This window comes from Coregonus clupeaformis, chromosome 20, assembly GCF_020615455.1.
Source record: "Coregonus clupeaformis isolate EN_2021a chromosome 20, ASM2061545v1, whole genome shotgun sequence".
Taxonomy (NCBI): Eukaryota; Metazoa; Chordata; class Actinopteri; order Salmoniformes; family Salmonidae; genus Coregonus; species Coregonus clupeaformis.
This window is the reverse complement of record NC_059211.1, coordinates 51,085,237-51,101,456: the sequence shown is the minus strand read 5'-3', so window position 1 is coordinate 51,101,456 and position 16,220 is coordinate 51,085,237. Positions and strand designations below refer to the sequence as shown.

The window sequence follows — 16,220 nt, the reverse complement described above, 5'->3', positions numbered from 1 at the left end:
GTGTAGTCTGGCCCAGGAGTGTGAAGGTGAACGGAAAGGCTGGAGCAACGAACAGCCCTTGCTGTCTCTGCCGGGCCGGTTCCCCTCTCCACTGGGGTTCTCTGCCTCTAACCCTGTTGCAGGGGCTGAGTCACTGGCTTGCTGGTGCTCTTTCATGCCGTCCCTGGGAGGGGTGCGTCACTTGAGTGGGTTGAGTTACTGACGTGATCTTCCTGTCTGGGTTGGCGCCCCCCCCTTGGTTTGTGCTGTGGTGGAGACCTCTGTGGGCTATACTCGGCCTTGTCTCAGGATTGTAAGTTGGTGGTTGGGGATATCCCTCTAGTGGTGCGGGGGCTGTGCTTTGGCGGAGTGGGTGGGGTTATATCCTTCCTGTTTGGCCCTGTCCGGGGTTTCTTCGGATGGGGCCACAGTGTCTCCGGACCGCTCCTGTCTCAGCCTCCAGTATTTATGCTGCAGTAGTTTATGTGTCGGGGGGCTGGGGTTAGTTGGTTATACCTGGAGTACTTCTCCTGTCTTATCCAGTGTCCTGTGTGAATTTAAGTATGCTCTCTCTAATTCTCTCGTTCTCTCTTTCTCTCTGAGAACCTGAGCCCTAGGACCATACGTCAGGACTACCGGGCATGATGACACCTTGCTGTCCCCAGTCCGCCTGGCCTTGCTGCTATTCCAGTTTCAACTGTTCTGCCTGCGGCTACGAAACCCCTACCTGTCCCAGACCTGCTGTTTTCAACTCTAAATGATCGGCTATGAAAAGCCAACTGAGAGACCTGAGCCCTAGGACCATACGTCGGGACTACCGGCCGTGGTGACTCCTTGCTGTCCCCAGTCCGCCTGGCCTTGCTGCTATTCCAGTTTAAACTGTTCTGCCTGCGGTTATGGAACCCCTACCTGTCCCAGACCTGCTGTTTTAAACTCTAATGATCGGCTATGAAAAGCCAACTGAGATTTATTCCTGATTATTATTTGACCATGCTTGTCACTTATGAACATTTTTGAACATCTTGGCATGGTTCTGTTATAATCTCCACCCGGCACAGCCAGAAGAGGACTGGCCACCCCTCATAGCCTGGTTCCTCTCTAGGTTTCTTCCTAGGTTTTGCCTTTCTAGGGAGTTTTTCCTAGCCACCGTGCTTCTACACCTGCATTACTAGCTGTTTGGGGTTTTAGGCTGGGTTTCTGTACAGCACTTCGAGATATTAGCTGATGTAAGAAGGGCTATATAAAATAAAATTGATTGATTGATTGATACTAAGCTATGACGAGAGAGGTGTGAGCACACACACACTAATAAGCGAATGCGGTGTGTGGGTTCAGTAGGACAATGGCAGCCTCCTAGCAGAAATACTCTAGCTTCCTGGTAGCCTTTCCAGCTATTACAAATGCCCCCTGACCACACAATGGCCCAATTATACAGTCATCTACTAACAGGATGGAGGTTCCTTTCCTATAGTGCCTTTAAAGGGGAGAGAGAGAGAGAGAGAGAGAGAGACAGAGACAGAGACAGAGAGAGAGTGCGAGCTTCAAGGTATAAGTATCTGATGTCTGTTAAAAGCAGAACCAGGCTATAATCTACCCTGACATCACTGCCAATCAGCATGTTCCAGGAGTCATAACGGCCCTTCTCTTGTCTGTAGAGGTGGACGGCCTTGAGGAAGGCCTGCACCTCAACCGTATTCTTCTTTAGGAAGTCTGAGAGAGAGAGAGAGAGAGAGAGAGAGAGAGAGAGAGAGAGAGAGAGAGAGAGAGAGAGAGAGAGAGAGAGAGAGAGAGAGAGAGAGAGAGAGAGAGAGAGAGAGAGAGAGAGAGAGAGAGAGAGAGAGAGAGAGAGAGAGAGAGAGAGAGAGAGGCGTGTAAGACAGTCGAAAGAAATGTGTGATGCTTGTCTTTTAAGAAGGAAGTCACACCTGGGCTGTGTTCCAATTCCCTTCTTGTCTCCACAAAGTGTACACTTACAAAACATTGGGTTGGTGAGTGAGTGCACACTTCAGAGGGAAGGATAGAGAATTGGAGCGCAGCCCTGGGCTTAGTTCTACCTGAGCTTTGTGTATGCTCGCCTCCCTCAGGAGACCGTACATGAAAATGTGATTAAAGTTATACCTATGCATATTTGCTTCAGCGCTGTTGTGGCAAGCCTGCTACCATGGTAACCGTTGGTTCTGGCTGGTTAGTTACCTTGGTTCTGGTGCCGGATGCAGTCAGAGAGGATGGAGAGGAATGCATCTTGACGAGTCTCCTGTCGGAAGCAGAAGTAGTAATCCCTACGGTACGGGAGCCTGAGGTACACAGGGAACTGTCCAGGCATGCCGATTATAGGAGGGGCAAACTCCTCCTTCACATCTGCAATGAAAACATATACACCATCATGTTGTTCATACAGTACACACACCTGCACGTACACCATCATGTCCTACAGTACACACACCTACACCATCAAACTGGGCTGTCTAGCTATTACAATCTCACACATCATGCTGGGCCATAGCATGGGACTTATGGGACGCACGCACACACACACACACACACACACACACCAGCCTGCCTGGTTTTGCTAGAGGAACACACTGGCTATTCCAAAGAACGAAAAATCTGATGATTAAGTGTCTATTTTTAAGCTAGTGTTCATCGCTCATGAGAAAATATATGATCAGATGTGCTAAAAAGCAGTATTTCTTTTTCTCCATCTGTGGCCGTCTTTTACAGGAGAGGTAACGCTGCTTCTCCCAAAGTAGGTAGGTTGAAAATGAAAACCCACTCATTGTGCTCTCTACACGGCTAAAATAAGTTGAGGTGGGAGTTTGGGCAACAACAAAGTATTCCACAGAAAATGTGGAAACTTTCAAAAGAAGTGTTCGGCATGGCAACAGAGACAAAATGAAATAATCTCCCAACAGTCAGACACAGCTTGTATCAGTGTTCAGTGGTATTATCAGTCCGGTTTTATAAAGACTGGTTCCCCTGTGCTTATGTGTCCCTGTAGGCAGGATTGAACAGCCTTTGGGACAGACTGTTTGTTTCAAGGGTATTTGCATTGGAATTCCACTGAACAAGTAGAAAACCAAGCGAATCCTAGAGAATCCATACAGACTGAGAGAATGGGATTGGCCTAGTGAGTGTGTGATGTTGTGTAGCAATAGAGAGGGTGTGTAACTTAACCTACACACTCACACACACACACACACACACACACTGAGTTTATATAGCCAGTATATGTCATAATATAGCCGGTAATAAAGAGACAGCATCGGTAGTCAGCTTTGACATCGCTAGTCAGTTTCGTTTACTTACTGTAACACAACTCAGTGTCATACACACAAGTATGGATGCCCACAACGGACAACCTTCTACATGATATACTCACTGTTGGTTTCAGAAACAGGGAAGCATTGGTCCACCATGGCCATGTACTTCTCCTCTGTGGTGAGCACAGTGCCTCCTGTTGGTAGCAGTTTGTGGAGCGGGGGCACACCCTTTACAAAGGTCTGGAACGGAACAGTCATTCATTTTCCGTATGCCACCTATTCACCCACTCAGATAACATGTTGCCCAATGACTATGTCCTATCACAGGGTTCCCCAACTAGCAGCCCGTGGGCCCAATTATTATTTTGTTAAATTTTTTTTTGGGGGGGGAGACATAAAATAATGGAGAAACACCAGCAAAACAGCTCCAAGTGATTTTAATATTGGAAATCTGTTCCAAAGTATAAGAGATATAAGAGATATATGTGATCGTATACAAATGTAAGCAAGGTTTGAAATTATTATGTTTTAGTCAAATATTATATCTATTTGGGCTTCTTGTGGTCAATTTGCAGTCTACAAATTATTTGTAATTATGTTCCGGCCCCCTGACCCTCCGCTCAAGTTTTCTTTCTTCCCACAGCTGAATCTATTTGATGATCCCGGTCCTATCTTATGGCTGTTAATAAGACTGTCATAAGAGTGTCCTGCTCACCTCAAAGCTGTCATGGCACTCCAGGCAGTAGTTGGCACGAACCACCATGTATCTCTCCTTCCACTTCCTGGTGTAATCAAAATGGAGGACCTGTTCCTCATACAGCACCTCCCCCGCCTTCGGAGGACCCTGGATCAACAAAGAGATGATGTCATGATGCCATGTCCATAATGGTAATCAAATCAAAGTTTATTGGTCGCGTACACAGTTTATCAAATGTTTAGCGGGTGCTTATGTTACTAGCTCCTAACAATGCAGTAAAATGTCAAACAAGTATACAAATAATCAAAACAACAAGAAATCTTGAAATGTCGGAACGAATCCAATTAACCCAAATAGCACTGTAACAGTAATCCAAATGTAATCTATATGTATGTACACCGGATGAATTTACGCAAGAAACACTAAGAATGATATGTAAAGCAGTAGATATATTAGAGTGAGCCATGTCAAGAATCCACTATATAAATATACTGAACAAAAATACAGTGCCTTCGGAAATTATTCAGACCCCTTGACTTTTTCCACATTGGTATGTAACAGCCTTATTCTAAAATTGATTCCCTCATCAATCTACACACAATACCCCATAATGACAAAGCAAAAACAGGTTTTTATTAATCTTTGCAAATGTATATTAAAATAATATCACATTTACATAACTATTCAGACCCTTTACTCAGTATTCAGACCCTTTACTCAGTACTTTGTTAAAGCACCTTTGGCAGTGATTACAGCCTCAAGTCTTCTTGGGTATGACGCTACAAGCTTGGCACACCTGTATTTGGGGAGTTTCTCCCATTCTTCTCTGCAGATCCACTCAAGCTCTGTCAGGTTGGATGGGGAGCGTCGCTGCACAGCTATTTTCAGGTCTCTCCAGAGATGTTCGATCGGATTCAAGTCTGGGCTCTGACTGGGCCACTCAAGGACATTCAGAGACTTGTCCCGAAGCCACTCTGTCCTTTGCTCTGTTCATCTTTCCCTCGATCCTGACTAGTCTCCCAGTGCCTGCCTCTGAAAAACATCCCCACAGCATGGTGCTGCCATCATCATGCTTCACCGTAGGGATGGTGCCAGGTTTCCTCCAGATGTGACGTTTGGCATTCAGGCCAAAGATTTCAATCTTGGTCTCATCAGACCAGAGAATCTTGTTTCTCATCGTCTGAGATTCTTTAGGTGCCTTTTGGCAAACTCCAAGCGGGGTGTCATGTGCCTTTTACTGAGGAGTGGCTTCCGTCTGGCCACTCTACCATAAAGGACTGATTGGTGGAGCGCTGCAGAGATGGTTGTCTTTCTGGAAAGTTCTCCCATCCCCACAGAGGAACTCTGGAGCTCTGCCAGAGTGACCATCAGGTTCTTGGTCGCCTCCATTACCAAGGCCCTTCTCCCCCGATTGCTCAGTTTGGCCGGGCGGTCAACTCTAGGAAGAGTCTTGGTGGTTCCAAACTTCTTCCATTTAAGAATAATGGAGGCTACTGTGTTCTTGGGGACCGTCAATCCCCAGATTTCTTGGGTACAGGAACAATGGTGGACATCTTGATGCAAGTGGGGACAACAGACTGGGATAGGGAGAGATTGAATATGTCCGTAAACATTCCAGCCAGCTGGTCTGCACATGCTCTGAGGACGCGGCTTGGGATGCCGTCTGAGCCGGCAGCCTTGCGAGGATTAGCATGCTTAAATGTCTTACTCACGTCGGCCACGGAGATCGGAAGCACACAGTCCTCATGAGCGGCGGGGTCCCATGTCGGCGGCTCTGTGTTGTTTTCCTCGAAGGGGGAGAAGAAGGCGTTTAGCTTGTCCGGGAGCGAGGTGTCAGTGTCCTCAAAGTGGCTGGCTTTCCCCTTTTAATCCGTGATTGTCTGGAGTCCCTGCCACATGTTTGAGACGTTGAATTGCGGCTCCACTTTGTCCCTGTACTGTCGTTTTGCCTGTTTGATTGCCTTATGGAGGTCATAGCTGGTCTGTTTGTGCACGTCCATGTTCCCAGTCACCTTGCCGTGGTTAAATGTAGTAGTTCGCGCTCTCAGTTTTGCGTGAATGCTGCCATTTATCCACGGTTTTGGTTTGGATCAGTTCTAATCATCACATTAGGAACAAGATCCTTTATGCACTTCCTGATGAACTCATTCACCGAGTCAGTGTATACATTAATACTATTCCCAGAGGCGACCCGGAACATTTCCCAGTCTGCGTGATCAAAACAGTCTTGAAGCATAGATTCCGATTGGGCAGACCAATGTTGAACAGTCCTTAACACTGGTGCGTCCTGCTTAAGTTTCTCCGCCTATAGGCGGGGAGGAGCAGGATTGAGGCGTGATCTGTTTTGCCGAATGGGAGGGTGGGGGAGTGACTTGTAGCTGTCCTGGAAGGGAGGCATGTTGTCTCTGCGTCAATGGAGAGATCCATTGAACACATACACACATACACAAACACACACACACACAACCTCCTTACCCTTTGTTTGAGGAGCTGTTTTATTTTCTCTTTCTGTTGCTCCAGCTCATCCTGGACTTGAGAGAAGAAGGCCACAGAGTACTGTCTCCTGTAGTGGGGACTGAACTCCTTCAGCTCTGCCTCCGCACAACCTATTAACAACAACACACAGTAACTATTAGCATTATACAGTATGTAGTAGCAGATAATAGAAATAGCAATATTAGGGGCCTCCCGAGTGGCGCAGCGGTCTAAGGCACTGCATCGCAGTGCTTGAGGCGTCACTACAGACCCGGGTTCGATTCCGGGCTATGACACAACCGGCCGTGACCGGGAGTCCCATAGGGCAGCGCACAATTGGCCCAGCGTCATCCGGGTTAGCTCTAGCGACTCCTTGTGGCGGGCCGGGAGCCTGCAGGCTGACTCTGGTTGTCAGTTGAACGGTGTTTCCTCCGACACATGCTTCCGGGTTACAAAGGGCGGGTGTTAAGGAGCGCGGTTTGGCGGATAATGTTTCGGAGGATGCATGACTCGACCTTCGCCTCTCTCCCGAGCCCGTTGTGTTGCAGCGATGAGCAAGATCGTAATTGGATATGAAAAAGGGGGGTAAAATAAAAAATTATAAATAAAAGAATAAATGAAAATACATAGTAATACGTTATAGGGGGTAGTAGTTGTATTAGTAAAGACAATAACAAACAAAGAGCAGGAAAGGGAGAAGTTCTGATGAGGTTGACTTCATAGACCTTGATTCAGCCCTTTGACTGTAACTACTGCTTCGCTCATGACTAGTTTTCCACTGTGAGCTCTGCCCGTACCCTATCATCTTACACTACACCTAGTCACTCAAGCCCTTCACACTGACAGACACAAACCAGGTGACATCATACGGACTGTAGCCTACGTAGGGGATCACAGCACATAGAGCATAGAGACTACATACGGCAGTCGTTACTGTTCATTACCCCCCCCCTTATCTCTCCTCTCCTCTCTCTCTATCGCTCTTTCTCCCTGACTAAGGGTTGCATGAGTGAGTAATTGGGTGTATGTATGGGCCCAATCAGACTGTGTGTCTCTGTGCAGCCAGCCATGCGGCGCTCCAGTCCAAGGCAACCAGACTACCCTCTCAGCATCAAGCTGATCCCGCACACACACACACACACACACTGCTCTACCTCTCTCTGCTGACTGTCAGATCAGACGACTACACACAAACAGTCTCCCATTTCACTTTAGTTTCCACTTAAATCATTCCCAGGCAGACCCATGAATATGGATCTGGTTCTGTGGAAAAGCAAAACCGACAGATAGAGGTATGGCGGGCCTGTGACTCTGTCAATAACAGCATCCTGGTCCAGAGATATTCCATATAATAGGACTGAATCTGTCAGCAGTGCTGCAGGTCTCAAAGATCATATTACTGTACAAGATTATCTAGATGTAATGAGTGTGTCTGTTGGGCGTGACTGCACTGTCATTACCTCAGTGTGTAATAGCAGGATGTGTTACAGAAGATACGGAGTATATGACCACAGAGCTCAGTGGGTCACTATGGAAACAGTCATGTTTCTTTTTGGGGGAAAAAGAAGAAGAAAAGAAACAGTGATAATGTGCAGAGGGAGGCTAAACCCCTCCTCTACCTACTACAGTACAGAACAGCTAAACCCCTCCTCTACCTACTACAGTACAGAACAGCTAAACCCCTCCTCTACCTACTACAGTACAGAACAGCTAAACCCCTCCTCTACCTACTATAGAACAGAACAGCTAAACCCCTCCTCTACCTACTACAGTACAGAACAGCTAAACCCCTCCTCTACCTACTACAGTACAGAACAGCTAAACCCCTCCTCTACCTACTATAGAACAGAACAGCTAAACCCCTCCTCTACCTACTACAGTACAGAACAGCTAAACCCCTCCTCTACCTACTACAGTACAGAACAGCTAAACCCCTCCTCTACCTACTACAGTACAGAACAGCTAAACCCCTCCTCTACCTACTACAGTACAGAACAGCTAAACCCCTCCTCTACCTACTACAGTACAGAACAGCTAAACCCCTCCTCTACCTACTACAGTACAGAACAGCTAAACCACTCCTCTACCTACTACAGTACAGCTAAACCCCTCCTCTACCTACTATAGAACAGAACAGCTAAACCCCTCCTCTACCTACTACAGTACAGAACAGCTAAACCCCTCCTCTACCTACTATAGAACAGAACAGCTAAACCCCTCCTCTACCTACTACAGTAGAGAACAGCTAAACCCCTCCTCTACCTACTACAGTACAGAACAGCTAAACCCCTCCTCTATCTACTACAGTAGAGAACAGCTAAACCCCTCCTCTACCTACTACAGTACAGAACAGCTAAACCCCTCCTCTACCTACTACAGTAGAGAACAGCTAAACCCCTCCTCTACCTACTACAGTACAGAACAGCTAAACCCCTCCTCTACCTACTACAGTACAGAACAGCTAAACCCCTCCTCTACCTACTACAGTACAGAACAGCTAAACCCCCTCCTCTACCTACTACAGTACAGAACAGCTAAACCCCCTCCTCTACCTACTACAGTACAGAACAGCTAAACCCCTCCTCTACCTACTACAGTAGAGAACAGCTAAACCCCTCCTCTACCTACTACAGTACAGAACAGCTAAACCCCTCCTCTACCTACTACAGTACAGAACAGCTAAACCCCTCCTCTACCTACTACAGTACAGAACAGCTAAACCCCTCCTCTACCTACTATAGAACAGAACAGCTAAACCCCTCCTCTACCTAAAGTACAGAACATCTAAACCCCTCCTCTACCTACTATAAAACAGAACAGCTAAACCCCTCCTCTACCTACTATAGAACAGAACAGCTAAACCCCTCCTCTACCTACTACAGTACAGAACAGCTAAACCCCTCCTCTACCTACTATAGAACAGAACAGCTAAACCCCTCCTCTACCTACTACAGTACAGAACAGCTAAACCCCTCCTCTACCTAAAGTACAGAACAGCTAAACCCCTCCTCTACCTACTATAGAACAGAACAGCTAAACCCCTCCTCTACCTACTACAGTACAGAACATCTAAACCCCTCCTCTACCTACTACAGTACAGAACAGCTAAACCCCTCCTCTACCTACTATAAAACAGAACAGCTAAACCCCTCCTCTACCTACTACAGTACAGAACATCTAAACCCCTCCTCTACCTAAAGTACAGAACAGCTAAACCCCTCCTCTACCTACATTACGGAGCAGAGCCTCACATTATCCATTCAGCTTGGTCCTGCATCATCAGCTTTTAAGCTAAAATGTGGATTTAAAAAATAAAAAAAGAGATAAATGAAATTCCTCCCGTATTCCCTTCCAGCCCGGGTGAAATGGAGCACAAAAATGCATTGATGGAAGTTGGATAATGGTCAAATTGGACCCTAAAATGATTAGAGCGCACGTGTAGAGAGCTCAATATTGTGTAATACAGTAATGCAACAGCGTGACACAAGCCAATATTATCCAAGACAGGGTATCTGGTGTTATTCACTTAACTGTATCAATGAGAGAGAGAGAGAGAGAGAGAGAGAGAGAGAGAGAGAGAGAGAGAGAGAGAGAGAGAGAGAGAGAGAGAGAGAGAGAGAGAGAGAGAGAGAGAGAGAGAGAGAGAGAGAGAGAGAGAGAGAGAGAGAGAGAGCCTTATAATCAACATCCCCTTGGGGCATTGTTGTTTTTTCCTCAGGTCTCCGCTGCTAAACAATAACCCAATTGAAGGTAGTTCCGTCTCCTCTCTCAGTGTGCCCTAACAAGGCCATTTCTCCACTGATCACTGCAGTGGTAATCAGACTAAAGTCTCCCTTCCTCATATCCACATTCTCCTGGCTACGGCACTCAGAGTGGATATCCTGCCACTCCGCCATGACCCAACCCGTAACACTGTTTGCTCCCATTTCATTGAAGATGCTTGTTTGTGTGTGTGTGTGTGTTTGCATTTATCTGTGTGGATGCATTAGTGTGTGAATGAAAGGATTGTCTATGTTGTATCAAATTAATGATGTAACTCTGAATGATCTGACTGAGTTTACTATAATACCATCTGACTTGGTGCCAATGCATGGGGAACAGAAGGAGAAGTATCTGTTCCATGCTTGAAACATGTTTTATTTTGGGTGCTTTACACTGAAGATGGATGGGTCAACCAGTTTGAGGTGTGTGTGGTACCCATCTTCAGGAGTGTGTAGTGTTTGTGTTGGGGCAGGCTGGAAGAGCAGGACTCTCTAGTGAAACAGGGTTTAGTGTGCTGCACCTTCCACAGAACACTCTTACCATCCCGCACAGTCTCAGGCAGAGCTAACACAATGGGGTGCACATTTTGGTTTTTGCCCTAGCACTACACAGCTGATTCAAATAATCAAAGCTTGATGATTAGTTGATTATTTGAATTAGCTGTCTAGTGCTAGGGAAAAAAACAAAACGTGTACCTGTCACGTTCGTTCATAGACGGGTCAGACCAAGGCGCAGCGTGATATGCATACATGTTTATTTGGAACGAATAAACAAGCGACAAAACAACAAACTAAACGAAACGTGAAGTCCACGGTACACAAACAACATATCTCACACGGAACAAGATCCCACAACCCACTAGTGCCAACCACTGGCTTGGTGCGAGGGGCAGGAACAGGCCGGGCCGGGCTGGCGACGCGCACCACTGGCTTAGTGCGGGGAGCAGGAACAGGCCGGGCCGGGCTGGCGACGCGCACCACTGGCTTGGTGCGAGGGACAGGAACAGGCCGGACCGGGCTGGCGACACGCACCGTAGGCTTGGTGCGAGGGACAGGAACAGGCCAGGCCGGGCCGGGCTGGCGACGCTCACCCCTGGCTTGGTGCGAGGGACATGAACAGGCCGGACCGGGCTGGCGACGCGCACCGTAGGCTTGGTGCGAGGGACAGGAACAGGCCAGGCCGGGCCGGGCTGGCGACGCTCACCCCTGGCTTGGTGCGAGGGACATGAACAGGCCGGACCGGGCTGGCGACGCGCACCACTGGCTTAGTGCGGGGAACAGGAACGGACCGGACTGGCGACACGCACCACTTGCTTGGTGCGAGACTGGGTTCCTTTATTAACCCCCGCTCCTTCTGCTGCCTAACCAGCTCCACTCGCCGTGCCTCTACCGGCCAACATAGATCTAGACATACTAGATCTAAACATAGAAAATACAACATAGAACATCACAACAAGGAATATACACACCCTGACTCAACATATAAGCGTCCTCTGAGTCAGGGCGTGACAGTACCCCTTGGGGACTGAGTTTGGGATAAGCTGAGTTAGGCTATATGACACCTGACATTAAAGAGATTCTCCGGTGCTCTGTATCCTTTTTAGCCCAAAGTGGGAGGTTGAAAAAAGACTTAGTAGTCACCAAAGTTCCGAAGAATGTCTTTAACACCCTCCAACACCTGATCCATACAACCTATCCATAAAGCCATTCTCTCTGAACTAATGTAAAGATGCTGACAGCCAAGCCTACTTGTCATTCACGTCACAAACAGTAAAGGAAAGTGAATGTTTATGTCACGTCCACTTCCAGTCATTGTGTGAGCAGCGTTCTAAAGATGTTGTGCTCAGCCTCTGAAGTAGTGTGTGTGTGTGTGTGTGTGTGTGTCAACAAGACAGTCTGCTAGTCACACACTCATCTGCTGGCTGCTAACAGCCTGTCACACAGCATTTGCATGTCTGCTGTGGTTTGAAAGGGAAAATACTAATAAACAAATGTTGGCAGTGATTTTAAATACTGAGCGCCCAGCAGTCAGCAGGCCAACCCAGAGCAGGTTCATAGGCGGGAGTAGGTGTTGTCACAGTGAAAAGGGTTTTGTGTTCAGATGAGATTTCTTGAGACTTCAGAGGGAGTTTTTTGGGGGATGTGAGTTTGGCTCAATTTGCAGAGCATCGGCACACACACACACACACACGCAAACATACACAAACATACACACGCATAAACTGAGTATGTGCTGCTTTACTGGTGACCTCAGTGATGTATGTGATAGGAACATGCTTTCACTACAGGCTTCAGCAGTAGTAGTGTCAGCCTGTGGGAGGGCTGTGAAATGACATATCAGGGAGCCTTGGGACGCTGGGATTCATGGGTGTAATAAGAATATAACGTCATCATCGATATCGATGGCCTGCCAGAAGCAAGTCCAATATTTCCCCATGGAAAAAGATATCTCTGGCTCTGCACTGTGTAATACAATAAACCTCTCTTTGTCTTCACAGTGAGGAAATGACTGGGATGTTGTGCAATCCTGTGTGCTGTATGTGTGTGTGTAACACAACCTCATGCCACAGGAACTGTTACTGCCATTGGTTAACTATCTGAACCTGGTCCTGCAGTATTACGGAGGGCTGTGGTTGGAGCTCTGACATAGCTTTTTATGAACCATGACTCAAAACAACTTTTAACAACTAGTCACTGTAATACAAAGTACCAACTGACCTAAACCTGGGCATTGATCATGGGAATGTGTATTGTGTTGTAGCAGTATCACAGATAGAACAATGAGACAGATAGTTCACCGGATGTATAAAATGTGAAACATCCGCTTGGCGTTTCCACTCACTACCAAATATGGTAGTGAGAGAAAGCCCACTAGCGGGCAGTGGGAGAAGATGGAACGAGATGGATTTTGGCCGACATTCTGCGAATTGTCTCATCGATGAAACATTTGATCTGAATACAGTTTTCTGTTTCCAAAACTAGAATCTGTTATGAACAAAGTGGACTAAGTTTTGTAGACATTACTCTTTGACAAAGTTTCAAAAAATTGCATTGTTTAGAAGGAGTGAAAATGTGAATTTAGTTATTGCTCACATGCAATTCACAGAGTAAGCGTTCCTTAATGGAAATATGCAAATGTATGCTAGAACGCGCCAATAGGATCTCGCTAGCTCGTGCTTGGCTGCCCACCTCCTTGTTTGTTCTGCCCACTATGACTCATTTGTTCCCATAATCTTGGTTTAGTTATAAAAATCTTTGGCAGTACCACAAGTGGAATCATGCTAACAAAAACACAGCTTGCCTGTGTGGAAAACATAAATGTTCTTCAGGTGATGTCATACCAGCCAGCATCCCTTACATGTGTGGCCTCATAGAAGAGGATTTACTGCATCAGTGTAGATTGGCTCGGTTCTATCAGATGAAAACAGTCACTTTCATTTTTATAACAACCACAGTTTCTTCTACTGCACACAGAACTCAATCATACCATGACACAATTCAATAGTCAAACATGGTGCACAAACTCTTTGCCATTCAAACTGCTAGCTTGATGGATCGGCATTTGTATGGGAGTTGATTTGTCTTGCTTTGTTTGGTACACAGTGCTGACCACTCAGTCAACAAGCCTGAATAAACAACAGGTGGGCTCGCTGCTAGCATCGCTGCTTAGTCTCCGCAGAAACCCTCTAGCTTGAGCCAAGCGTTTGAATATCTCAGAGATTGTGTAATTCCAGCTGGTTGGGAGACTGGCAACAGCAGAAGAATGGCAAGCTGACCATTCAATCAAAGAGAAAGAATGCCTGCTAAAAGAAAACTTCCTGAAAAAGCAAGAACTCTGATAATAATGTATCCTGTATTTCTGTGTTGCTGGTTATGTTTACATGTTTTGTGTCCTGAGCTCAGAGGACCATGAAGCTCTAGAGTTTACAGGCCAATCACACGCCAGCTCAAGTGGCCCAAGGATTTGGTTCTCATTTATAATAATAATAAGCCATTTAGCAGACACTTTTATCCAAAGCGACTTACAGTCATGTGTGCATACATTTTTACGTATGGGTGGTCCCGGGGATCGAACCCACTACCCTGGCGTTACAAGCGCCATGCTCTACCAATTGAGCTACAGAGGACCACATTTGACTGTGATTTTCATAGGCAGCATTTGCTCTCTGATTGATTCAGTGTCCATTGTCTATGATGATTGTCCATGTATATTGATATCATGGATCACATACTGCAAAGATACATTGCAGTAATTCAAAACTCAGTGATGTTCTGGAGGGAGACTGGCTCTATGACAGTCAGGTAACTGTAGATAGTGTCACGTCAGATATTGTACACGTGTCACGTTCGTTGAGTAAAGGATCAGACCAAGGTGCAGTGTGGTATGCGTACATGTTTAATAAAGAAGTAAACACTCAAAAGCAACGTGACGTTCTAATGGCTACATAAACAAGCCAAAGCAGAAACAAGATCCCACAACATAGGTAGGCAAAATGGCTGCCTAAGTATGATCCCCAATCAGAGACAACGATCGACAGCTGCCTCTGATTGGGAACCACACCCGGGCCAACATAGAAATACACATACTAGAATTACACATAGATATTCACACCCTGACCAAACCAACTAGAGATCTCTATGTCAGGGCGTGACAACACGACTTCATCTGATAATTCAATTTAATACAACATCTTCAAGACTCTTGAGAAAGGTAATGACACTTAGTAATGAGAGAAGCTTCAAACTTCATTCTATCGGGTAGGGTTGTCAGGTAGTTAATCATGTATTGACATACAGACACACTCTCCAAGAGCCACAACTGGGTGGCACACACCCCCACAGACAATTCATGGTCATGGCATCTCTAGCTCAAACAACAACCCCTGTCTGTGCCATGCCACCTAAATCTGGACTCTGAGGCTTTTGTTGGAGGGGCGAGGAGGAGTAAGGAATGTTTTCACAATGAAAAGAGGCGTCAACGCTTTGGACAGTGTTATTATTAATATTGGATAGTTGTTAATGGTAGAGAATGACATGGCTAACACTAAACATCAGAAAGCACTTTCCATTAGCACCTGCCACCAACACAGACACACACAGGCAATCACACACACCCACTATGAATGAGAAATACATCATCCTTTGTCCACAGTCCTCACCCGTATGTTTGTCAATAGTCATCACGGTAACCTGAAGACAGAAAGGTAAAACAGGTCCAGGCACTTTTTGACTACCTCCCACTGTTCAGTGGCCTGTAGGGCTAGAATGACAGGACTGACCTGACCTGATAAAGCACTACCTGATACAACTGGACAGACAGATACAGACAGAGACAGACAGACAGGACATATACTGCTACTGTATAATTCCCACAACATGGAAGTTAAACTATGTCTTTGCTGTGAAATATCTAGGCTACTTATATAGGATGATGTAGACTACAGCCACAGCACACCAGACAGTGTAGCTATGATCCAGGATGATCCTAACACCAGACAGTGTAGCTATGATCCAGGACGAACCCCCCCCCCCCCACCAGTCCTAGATTTCATTTCAATATCTGGCTTTTCCTGAACACAAATGAGGTTAAAAGATTATATGATAAAGATAAAAAGGGGTTCCACGAGTTCAAATCTATTCTGTCAAAGACCAAATCAAGATAGTAGCCTAGGCTATGTGACAGTGTGAATCGTGAAGAAAAATAAAAGTGTAATAAATGGCTTTGTCAAATTTTGTCAACGGAAAACAGAGTGGCATAGTCTTGCCGTCTCCAGTAAAGGTTTTACCGCGCTAACGAGCGAAAAGCAAGAGCTCACGTAATCATTTGGAAAAGCGTCCTTTACCTCTTATGTAGTTGGATGTACTTTCATCCAGGAGACTGGACGGTGATATCCCCATGGTGGCGAGCTGATGTTGAGAAGGGTCTACTCTCTGCACACTGGGTTAACTCTGGTGTAGTCTGTCGTATCGATAGCTGCGCGGCACCGTGTAGATGCCTCTCTGTCTCTGTCTCTGTCGCTCTCTCTCTCTCTCTCCCAGTGACTGTCA

The 16,220-nt window shown here is 46.3% G+C and overlaps 1 protein-coding gene across 1 annotated transcript in view; it reads right to left on the bottom strand.

Moving 5' to 3' along the window:
* The window catches only part of niban1a (niban apoptosis regulator 1a), a 65,681-nt gene extending 49,461 nt beyond the window's left edge, over nt 1-16,220 (bottom strand). Inside the window, exons 1-6 of the mRNA XM_041838785.2 lie at nt 16,016-16,220; nt 6,412-6,542; nt 3,955-4,083; nt 3,359-3,479; nt 2,173-2,337; nt 1,574-1,689 (exon numbers count right to left, since the gene is read on the bottom strand). Of these exons, the coding sequence (XP_041694719.2) occupies nt 1,574-1,689; nt 2,173-2,337; nt 3,359-3,479; nt 3,955-4,083; nt 6,412-6,542; nt 16,016-16,070 (717 nt within the window). The 5' untranslated portion in view covers nt 16,071-16,220. The remainder of the gene's footprint in view (nt 1-1,573; nt 1,690-2,172; nt 2,338-3,358; nt 3,480-3,954; nt 4,084-6,411; nt 6,543-16,015) is intronic.